General features: G+C 57.8%; 1 protein-coding gene across 1 annotated transcript; it reads right to left on the bottom strand.

The window, feature by feature from the left end:
* Positions 1-1,237: 1,237 nt before the first annotated feature.
* On the bottom strand, positions 1,238-10,409 carry PAOX (polyamine oxidase). Its single transcript, XM_077126460.1, has 7 exons — positions 10,192-10,409; positions 9,350-9,836; positions 8,546-8,745; positions 6,514-6,766; positions 4,802-4,914; positions 4,269-4,426; positions 1,238-1,587 (listed from the first exon to the last, which is right to left on the bottom strand). The coding sequence occupies exons 1-7, from the start codon at positions 10,373-10,375 to the stop codon at positions 1,462-1,464; spliced, it is 1,521 nt and encodes a 506-aa protein (XP_076982575.1). The 5' UTR covers positions 10,376-10,409; the 3' UTR covers positions 1,238-1,461.
* Positions 10,410-10,977: the final 568 nt, after the last annotated feature.

Raw genomic sequence — 10,977 nt, 5'->3', positions numbered from 1 at the left:
CTTGTTGACATTCATTACATTAAAAATCCTCTTTCCTCCTTGGATTCAATCTGGCGGACGTGAAACTTTGCAGTAGCTGTCAATGTTTGGTTCTTCTCCAAAGGCGGTTAGAAACTTTCAAGCTTGTACATTTTCTTTATAAAGGTAGTGCTTCCACGTTCCTTACCAGCGCCCTGTGGTTACTGCGATGCACCCAGGGAACACTCTCCACTCGCGTGCCGAGCGCAGCAAGCCTTCCTTTTCCAGCCCCACGTCCCGACGGCTGCGGGTGGGTCCCGGCTCCTACCACCGCACACGTGCTCAGGTTCTTTCTTGGCATGGAAACGTCACTTCTGTGGTTTCTCCAAACACCACAGAAACGGTGGCTCCAGGCCGGGCGGGGGCTGCTCGGGGCCTCTAGACACGGACCACCCACCCGCACTCCCACCCCGGCCTGGGTGTGGTGTGCAACCTGGTCCCTTAGGACACAGAATCGCCTCCCAAGGGGTGGCTGGAGAAACCCGAAATGTGCACTTTCCCGATGCACAACAAAGACCTTGAACTTCTGGGCGCCCAGGCTCTCATCTTGCCCTCGGCTCGCAGGCCTGAGCCACCCTGTTAGACGCTAGTTCCCTCCCCACCCCTGGTGGCCGCCCCGCGGCCATTCTACCCGCACAAGCAGCCCCAGACCCATTAACTGCCACAGGGAGATGCTGGGGGGCAGGCAGGGGACATTCAGGGGCCACCTGATGGCTGAGAAGGACGGAGCTGTGCAGCGGCCCCAGCCCACTCCACCGGGGCGCAGGAGGAGGGGGGCTGCCTCAGGGCGCTCCAAGGCCAGGGACAACCACCACGGGGAGGTGTACACGGAGCCTCGAGCTGCCCTGCCCTCCCTCCTCCTGGGGCTGCTCCCGCCCGTGGGCACACACACACCCCCGCGCTCCCCCCACTCCTGGTGCCTCCCCGTGTGTGTTGCTTCCTGCAGAAGTCTGGCCCCCAGTCAGCCCGTGCACCCCCTCCGTGCACCCCCTCTCCTCTTCCCCACTTGGTAGGGGCTCCAGGAGGTCACGTGTCCTGCACCCTTTTTCCTGCAAGAGCCCCCCAAGGCTCCTGGCGGTGAGCATGGGGGTGGCGGCGGCCTCCAGTGCCTTGGGGTGCCCGGCTGAGGGCAAGCCGGCTGCTTCCGGGGTAAGCACGAATCTGAAGGCCCCAGGCCAGGGGTTGGGGCCTGTGACCGAGCAAAGATGACCCACGCAAGTGGCCTTTCACACGCTTTACTGTGGTGACAGTGGCAGTCCCCGCTCCGCCAGGACACACAGCTCAGGCTCCGGCCTGGCCCGGCCACCAAGGTCGGAGGCTTGACCCTCGTGTTTCCAAGTCCCCATCAGGCTGAACATGATCTGACAGACAAAGGTTCGTGCGTCCGGCCAGCCGGGACCACGGGCTGAGGAGCAGCGGCTCGCCGGGTCCAGGGCGCAGAGCTCAGGGCGAGGGCGGTGGCTGCTCATGGATGAGGCGCTCGGCCTCGCGCCAGCCGGACAGCAGGGCCCCGTGCGTGGTGGAGTAGAAGGCACGGTGGGTGGCCTCCCCAGCAAACAGGATCTGGAGCTGCCAAATCAGGGTTAGGACACCTGGCCAGCCGCAGTGCTGCTAAATTAAACTTAACACAACAACCAACCGGAAACTCTCCTCCTCTTCTAAAGTTATGTACACATTTAGTCAGATTTTAACTTTAAATCAGCGTTCTTAAGCAACTGCCCAATCACCCTGAATTTACAAGAGTGTCACACCAGCGGGTCTGGTTTTTCAAACGAGTCCCCAAACCTGCAAACATGTCCAAGTTCACTACCTGTTCCCGCACTCTTAACCCTCCTAAGGCCCAGCGAGGACCAGCGACTGTGGTTTTGACTGTCACTTAATCCCACCCTGCTGTGAGCATGAACAAGAGACACAAACAAGGAAGTCCCCAAGAAGAAACAGAGCTCTTGGAAATTAAACAAGATGGCAAAAGTAAAGACACCAAGGATGGGAAGACACAGCACAGCGAGAAAATCAGAGAAATTATGAAGGAAAAAATAAGAACATTCAAGGACTAGTTCAAAATTCCAACACCCAAATAATAGAAATCCCAGAAAAAGAGAAAAAAGAAACAGAAGGAGAGGACATCAAGCCGATAATTCAAGAGAATTTCCTGAGTTAAGGAACATGAGTTTCCAGATTCAGAGGGTTGCCCAGTCCTCAGAACAGAGAATGAAGGCATGTCCGGTGAACTGTCAGGCCGCTGGCAAGCTGTGTGGGATGAGTTCACGCGTGTATGGGATTTAGAACAGGGACTGACTGAGAATCAGCACACTACAACCACTGGCGCTTCACCGTGCATTCCAAGCTCCCTACGAGACCCAAGAAGTCAGACAGCATAAGGAGGAAAGCATTGTGAATGGCTCTGGACATCCCCAGCAGCAACAGAGAAGGCTTCAAACCCCAGGGAACAGGATCCCCAAGCTGGATTCCACACCCAGTGCAGGGATTTTTTGGTGGTTGTAAATTCTTTGACACTCCTTCCATGGAGAGGTGAGATCCATGCCCCCTCCCTGAATCTAGGCTAGTGTATGCTTTGCCCAACGGGGGTGGGGCAGAAGGGGCACCTTCTGACTGTCAGGTCATTCACCGGGCAACTGTCCTGGAGCCTGGGGCAGCCACAACGGGGGTGGCTGCTGAGGTGCCATAACTGAGGAAGCCAGGCCACAGAACTGTCCCAGCTGAGCATAGCCTTGCAGCCCAGGTGTGGACAAGGAAGTGAGGAGCCTCTGATGTTCCAAGCCAGCTGAGACCCCAGGCACCCACACTGTGCCCCGTCTGAATTTCTGCTCTACAAAATCATTCAGCATAATGGCTGTTTCCACCGCTAAGCTTTGGATGATTTGTTACACAGCGATACTGACTGGGACAGCTGGCCAGACTATCAAGTGTAAGGGTAGAAAAAAGACATTTTCAGGTCTCTAAAACTTTACCTCCCATGCAAGTGTCTCTTAGGAAGCTACTGGAATAAATGCTGCAAGAAAGCAAAGGAGCTACCCAAGAAAGAAGATGCAGAACACAGGACCAGGGTCCAGAGCAGGAGCCAGGCCTGGGGGCACCAGGCAAGGAGAGGGAACGGAGCCCAGGAGAGCAGAGCCCAGGGCTGGAGGGGCCTGAGCCACGAACAAACTGAGAGTGATGTGAGCAGCTGGCAGACTGGGTGAGAAACACACATGCATTCACAGGCTCACACGCTCACACACATGCACATACACCCTCACACACACAAACATGAACTCACATATCACATGCCTTCACTCATGCCCACACATGTACAGGCACACTCACACAGGTGTGCATTCACTCATGTACATGCACACACACACTAATGCACTCACACACTCTCAAGCACACACATGCACATACATGCTTGTGCACGTGTACTCACACATACGTGTGCACTCCATCACACATACATTCACACACGCTCAGAATACTCTCATACACACAAATGGATAAGAACAGAAAGCATCACATCCTCAAGGCTCTGGTGTGACTAGTGTGTCCAGAGCACGTGAGTGTCGTGAGGGTGGGGGGTGTTTGGGGGTGGGGTGGGCGAAGGAGGGAAAGGAAGCTGAGACCGCAACTCCCACGGTGGGCAGTTACTCAGTCATGCCTAAACCTGAAAATTCAAGAAGTAAGCAAACTGAAAAGAGAATATCAAGCTAGTGGAAAGTCAAACACTGACTGTTGGATAACACTGCAGAATGGCTCATTTGTTTTCCAGTGTGCTAAGAGCAAGGGGCATCCTTATAAACCAGCACTGCCATCCTCTGGGGCCCTGAAACAAGAGCCCGGGCGGTGCAGGGCCAGGCAGGGACAGTGGGTCGGAAGGGGGCCAGCTGCCGGGCAGCCATTCCTTCCCGGACGGGAAGTTTTCCAGGATGAAACGTTCTTTAAAGGTGGCCACGTAAACAAGTCGGTCAGAGCTATGGATTTCAGGCAAGAATCAGCCCAAAGCGCAGTTGCACCTGGAGTGCGGGGGCGGGGGGGAATGGGGTGCCCCCCACCTGTGTTTTGCCCGTGCAGTCTGCTAGTAGCTCTGTACCCCTAGCGAGAATAATATACTTTACAAGTTATTCTTCCTCCCCCAGAGGCAGTGGGTGCCGAGGGGGGACACCCACGGCCTCAGCCCTCCCAGGCCTGCCCACCCTGGGCCTCTGCCACAGAAGCCCCACCACCCCACACCCCTCCAGGCTGCATCCTCGTACCTGGGCGTCTGTGCCGCCTGTGGGGAGGGGCGTGGCCAGCGTGTCAATGTCATCCCCGGAGCTGCCCACGGCAACGTAGCTGTAGGAGCCCCGCGTGTAGGGGTCACTGCGCCAGCGCGACCGCAGCACACTCCTGGGCGCTGGCAGCCGGGGGTCCCCTGGGGGGCAGAGACAGCGTCAGCACCCGCCCTCGGCTCACAGGGTGGGCTTCATTTAAAGACTGAGCAGTTCCCAAAGGGGCGGCAGTGCCAGGGAGGACACGTCGGGAGAGACTTTGCCCAGCTGGCAGCTGTGCCCGACCACGACAGAGAGGACCTGCGAGGACCCCCTGGCGTGGCCACCCGTTTCCTCATCTGTAAAAATCCAGCTGAGGACAACTGCAGTTAGTGTGGCTGCAGATTTCAGAAAAAAAGAAGCAGGAAGTGTTTGCTGACCGATTTCAGTTCCTCAGAGGAAAAGGCAGAAGGGAAGAGACTCCCCTGGACTAGGCAGGGTGCCCGGCAGGGTCGGCCGAGCCCTGGGCCTGGCAGTACCTGTCATCCTGCGGAGTAGCTGGGTGAGCGACGCGAGGACCTCCTCGTCCGACAGAGTCTCCATGAACTCAGACTCAAGCCCCGCGATGAACCCACAGAGCACGTAGGCAGGCCTGCGTAGACAAAAGCGCCTTGTTCCGGCACCCGCGACTGTCCTGGGGCAGCCGGCCACACCTGGGTAGGACGGCCGACAGCCCCACAGGCGCCTTATATGACCCCCAAGGGGATGTCTGCAGTGGAGGCAGCCGCCCCAGACCATTGGTCACCGCCAAGGGCGCACTGCCAAGGTCACGCCACAGCGTCCTGGGCGCGAAGCGGGAGGCGCCGCAGCACAAGTGCCCACTATGCAGGGAAGGGGCTCCCGCCACCCATGCAGCTCCGGGAGCGGCTCCCTCTAGGAAGGCGGCTTCCCCCAGGCGCCCCAGGCCAGCGAGCAGGGAGGGACCGTGCCTGTCACTGCCCCAAGAACCAGTGGCAGGCGACTGCCAGTGATGAACGTGAGCCCTCAAGCTAAACACAGCATTTTGGAGAACTTGTATCTGCCACCATCAGCTTAACAGCTCCCCAGTCCTTATAGGCCTTTCTGAGGTGAGTGGTAGTATTAACAAATCTGACTTTTTATATCATCTAACGAAAGGGGACAACATTTGGAAAACTGCCTCATTCAGTGAACCAATCTCATCCAAATGATAAAATCATGGCTAGGTACGAAATCCACTCTGAGCGTAAAACAAGTGACAACAACGTAACAGGGCGTGAAAAACTCACACAGGAGTCTCACGCACCTCATCACACCTTTAAGAAAATGCCACTTGTCTAGAATATCCACAATTATCTGAAAAACTATTTAAAAATTCCTCCCTTTTCCAACTACATACTTGTATAACTCCCAGTTTTCCTGCAATACTTCAACCAAAATAAAGCAGCCCCACCGGCTGGCTGCAGAGCCCACTGCAGAGCCCACTGTGAGAATCCAGCTGCATCTAGGAAGCCAGACATTAGAGACTGCAAAGATGGAAAACAATGCCACTCTTCTAACTAACTTTTGCTTTAGAAAATAGTTCTTCATTTTCAATTATCATGTTATCATGAAATAAGTTTATTATTGTCATTTTAAATAATACTTATTTTAATTTCTAAACCTTTCAGACTCAGAACCTTCACCCATCCTGCCTCACATCTGGGTGAAACGTGGGTTATGCTGCCATCTGACCACAGCACACTTTGTTTTCAATCTTGCCAGAGCAGCAGCTCCTAAATCCATAAATTGTTCATGAATTTTTGAATTAGCAGCTAATTCATCCACACTGTTTCAAAGAGCAGCTGAGCCATTCGATGTAGTATTGTTATTACAGATCTAAAATTCTAATACTTATCACGATGTAATTTTGTTTGATTATTGCATTGTGTTTTAAGAGTTGTCTCCCCAGTCCTAGATGGATTCACAGGTCAGATTTCTTCTGTAACCTACAAGCCCTAACTTCCTACAGAATGTCCATAAATATTTTCTCACGGATTGAACTCGATTCCTGTCACTGCACTTTTTGGGTCCTGCACGTGGAAGGCTTGAGGGTCTCCTCAGGGCTAGACCCTGGGGGTGTTCGCAGACCCAGGAGAGCCCCTGGGATGCCCCCACCCCCCACAATGAGCCCACAGCAAGTGGCAGGCGGAGGAGGCACTGAGGCTTCCTCCAGGGGCCCCACGGTACATACTCAAAGCCAGGCAGGACCAAAAAGCCCACGAGCTTGGTGAGCCAGGGGTCCTGCAGCGTGGGGCCAGTGTCCTCGAGTGGCGACGAGCCCTCCCACACCACCTGGATGAACTGGCAGTCCGGCTCCCAGAAGGGCTCGTCAAACTCCAGGAAGATTTTGTTGTTGGTCCCAAAGCCCATTCTCTTGATCGCGTCTACCTTCTCAGGGGGCAGCGGCGGCTGGAAGAAGGTGTCCAGATGTTCTTTCAGGAAGCCTGGAATTCATAACAAGACTCAACTCACACCAGACAAATGTCTTCACTGGAGTTGACAGACAGTGTCCCCAGCAAGGCCCGGGCAGAGGAGCCAGAGACAGAGGTTCCCAGAGAAGCGGAGGTGCCAGGTTCACAGAGCGTCCAAGGACCTCCCGTCCACTGGGCCAAAGCTGGCCAGGGCCACGGCCTGGGTTGCAGAAATGAGGATGGCTCTGCCTCAGGGCTCCCAGGCTCGGTGGCTGGTGGCTAATAAGCCAGCACACACGCAGACGGGCTCTTCTGCAGGGCCCGTTTCCTCCCTCCTGAGCTGCCTGCCTCTACTCTCTGCAAGGAGCCTCATGTCTACGGTCCGCAGAAATTAGCCTACAAATAATTACATATTAGCAACAAATAACATGCAGCCAAGTCAGAGAATAAATTGGGGATAAAACCTCGGTAGCACAAGTGATAAACCAATTCTCTTATGATAGAAAGAGTGCTGACGAATCAGTAAGAAAATGAGCACCCAACAGAATACCAAATGAGATGGAGGGACATGCACTCTGACCGCAGGGCCAGAGAGCCCTACACGTGGCACTGCCCACACATGGCACTGCCTCCAGAAGCAGCCGCTTTCAGATTTCCTACCCAGCAATCCCCGATGCTGGCACTGATCCTACAGATAGATTTACTCAAGCGTTTTCAAAGGTACATGTGTGAAACGGGAAAAGCAAAAAGAAACTAACTTTCTATGAACGTTAAGCAAGGACAAGAGAATACCATGTGGCTGTAAAAACAGAATGTGCCATCTGAGGAGGCCCCAACAGGACAACAGCACACAGCTGCAACCATGTATTCACTGATTGCAACCCGGCAATTAGCACCCAACAGGGGCTCAGGGGTATTTATGGCAAAAATGAGTGAGTGAGTGAGTAAGAGACAGAGAAAGACCATTATAAATCCGTATGTGTTGATCTGGAAAAAGTGACAAAAGGTTTATTCAGCAAAATAAAAATAAAGCAAGAAGAGGAACAGAATAATCTGCCCACGTGACCCATCTGCGGGAGAAGGAAGTGGGCTGGCGCTGTGCCTCGGCACCCACCCACAGCCCACAGCCCAGGTGGAGACTCTTTCTGTTCATTTACAGCCTCTGGCCAAATCGAGGCCCCCATCAGCACCGCCCTTGCTAAATTAGCGAACTTGGCAATTCAGTCACCATGTCCCTTCACCTAGAAGTTCCCATTTGCCAAGCGGGGGTCGTAACAGATCCCCACCCCCCCCCACGGCTGCCGAGAGGAGTGAATGAGCTGACGCAGGGGCACAGGGGACACCCAGGTAGCAGGCGGCCGGCAGGCAGCAGCCACCCCACGCCCTTTGTGCCAGCCCTTCCCACATGAGCACACCTGGAACAAGCTCTGCCCAGAGGCCTACTGCTGATGCGCTGTGTGGAATTAAATAAATCTGCGGGTGTAACTCCTTCACAGATCAACTCCAGGGCCTTTCTGTGCCTGTGTCCTGACTCCAGGAAGGCTTCCCGTCTGAAGCCAGTTCCCATCCTTTCCAACCACTTTCAAACCAGTGAAACATTTGCTCACTGGCACTTCTTTTATCGTTAAACCCTTAATTCCAGAGCATGCGAAGGCTAGAAAGACAACAGAACAACTCAGCCTATCCAAAAACTGCTAAAATGAAGGTGTGAGCTGAGAACCAAAGCAAGGCAAATGCTCCAGGGCCATCTGTGAGGCAGGACCAAGGCAGAGGCCAGAGCAGGGCAGGAGTGGCCAGGGATGCTGGTGTCACCTAGCGGCACGGTGAGGACGACATGATGCGCGGCCAGGCAGCTTCCGTCCTCGCACTCCACCAGCACAGGGAAGGTCTCCGTGGGAAACGCCTCTTCTTGGAAGGAGCCGTTCCAGTGAATGGTCTTTACTGGTTTGTTGAACACCACAGTGTCCTTGGGCAAGGAAGCCAGAATGCAGCCTGGGAGGCCATCGTAGCCCCTGCGGGAGATGTGCCATCAGCGCAGCTTAAAGGGCACGTCTCTGCAAAGGCAGAACTGGCTGAGACAAACCCACCCCACTCCCAGCTCCAAGGCTAGAGCCGTTCCCTGGAGAGAAGCCACACCCTGCTGCACCCCTGACCTGCGTGGACGCTCAGGCAGGCGCTGCAGCCCAGGGCGCAGGCCGGGGTGGGTGCTGATAGTGGAGTGGCGGGAGGGAATGGCGCCAGGCTCCTCCCTTACTGAGCTGGCAAAGGGTCCCGTTAGCCCTGCAGAGCAGGGAGGGAGCACTAGCCATCTCTGCAGTGGTGACACCCCCCACACACAAGCCTGCCAGGAGAGCTCAGTACATCCGCTATAAAGAAAGGGCTGCAAGACCCCTTTCTTCTTTTTAGATACTTTCTCTTCAAAATAAGTCTTTCCGTTTTCTCAAATGAGCAAAACTAGGATAAGGCAATGAGAAAATCCACCCAGCTTCTCTGAAATGGGGAGGGGGACTTCCTGCCCATCCCCTCCACCCCCCTGTCCACAGCCGGACAGCCAAGGCAGCCAGCCCTGAGCTGCGGTGTGTGGAGCACAGCCAGGCGGGGCTGGGAGGCCCATACCCAGGGAAGGTGCAGTCCAGCCCGGGCAGCACGGTGTACTCCCCAAAGGGCGCGAGGGCGACCAGGTCCATGCTGTGGGTACCGCTCACGCAGCACTCCAGGTGGAGAAGCGTGGTCAGCACGGCCAGCCGGAGCCTTCTGGTGTCCTCGTCCCCTGACCAGGCGGCCACTTCACGGCTGATCTGAGTCCTGAGGTATGCTCCCACGCTGGACGCTGGGCTCTGGGCCGAGTGCAGGAACTCCCGGGCCTGGTCCAACAAGCTGGAGAAGAGCCTGACCATGTCGGCCACCAGCTCAAGGCTCACCCGGCGCCCGGAGCTGGCATAGCACACAGATGGCGGCCCCACGTGGCCCCCGAGCTCCACCCGCTGGTTCTCCTCCGACAGCTCCTTCTCCCCCAGCAGCCCGTGCTGGGCAGCCAGCTGGAAGACGGGGTTGCCCCTGGAGGGACCGTGGATCCAGTGCGCTCCCACCTCCACCACGCCACCTGGGGAGGGACCGCAGCCGCGCTAAGGCCCTGCCCGCGGAGGCTCAGGCCCGCGCCCTGCCCGAGGCCAGCAGAGCACCCGGGGCCGCGCAGTCAGTGGGTCAGTGGTAGAGGTCGGGGGCTCCCGCACCGCCTCGGGAGGGCGCTGGCAGGGAGCCTCCGGGCACGTCACCGGCCCTCTCCCTGCGGGGCCCGCGGCCGACCTGGCTAACGTCGGAGGAAGAGCGGTGGCGTTGGGGGCCGGGCAGCGAGGGCTGAGGAAGCCGGGGCGGGGACTCCTGGAGGAGAGGGTCAGCGCGGGGCCGATAAGGCGGCGCCGGGGGTTCCGGGCAGGGTTCCGGGCAGGGGCCGTTACCGAATCTGCGCTCCGAGCGGATGCGGCCCCCGGCACGAGCCGTGGCCTCCAGGACCCGCAGATGCCGGAAGGCCGGGTGGCGGCACAGTCTCTCCGCCGCCCCCAGCCCTGCGAGGCCGCCGCCCACCACCAGCACCCGCCGCCCGCGGCCCGAAGCCTCGGCGCTACCGCCACGCGCCTCCATCGCGCCGCCCGCCGCGCCGAGGTCTGGGGCGGGCCAAGGCCCCTGGGGGGGCGGGGCCTGGGGCGGGGCGGGAGGGGCCGGAATGCGTAGTCCGCGACGGAGGCGGGGCGCGAGACCGGTGACGAGAGGGTGGGGGGCCGGGGTACCCGCGTGAGCCTCACTCCGCCCCGCGCCCCAGCCTGGCCCGGGCCTGGGCGTCGCGAGCCCGGTCCGCCCCCGGACCGGGGCGGCGGGGCGGGGAGCGCCCACTCTTGCGCGGGACGGCAGCCCCCCGCCGCACCCGAGGCCGGGCGGGTGGGGAGCGCCTCGCAGCGGCCTCGCCGGGGGATTGCGCCGAGGGGCTGCACCCGGGTGGCGCTGTCTGCAGCCCGCACGACGGTGGGTGCCCGAGTGCCCCGCATGGGAGCCCGCGGCCGCCCGGGTGCTCTGTCCCCGAGAGGGCCCAAGGCGCCTCCCCCTGCCCCGGCCCCGCTCGATTGGCCTTCCCTGCTAGGACATGCGAGAAGAGGAGAGTCCCAGGGCCCCGGGGCTGTTGTTTCAGGGGTGGGACCACCCAGGGCTTAAAGAGTGGATCTGAACCAAAAGGGGAAAAGATTGTAACA

Source organism: Tamandua tetradactyla, chromosome 13, assembly GCF_023851605.1.
Source record: "Tamandua tetradactyla isolate mTamTet1 chromosome 13, mTamTet1.pri, whole genome shotgun sequence".
NCBI classification, from domain to species: Eukaryota; Metazoa; Chordata; class Mammalia; order Pilosa; family Myrmecophagidae; genus Tamandua; species Tamandua tetradactyla.
This window is presented reverse-complemented; position numbering and strand designations above follow the sequence as displayed.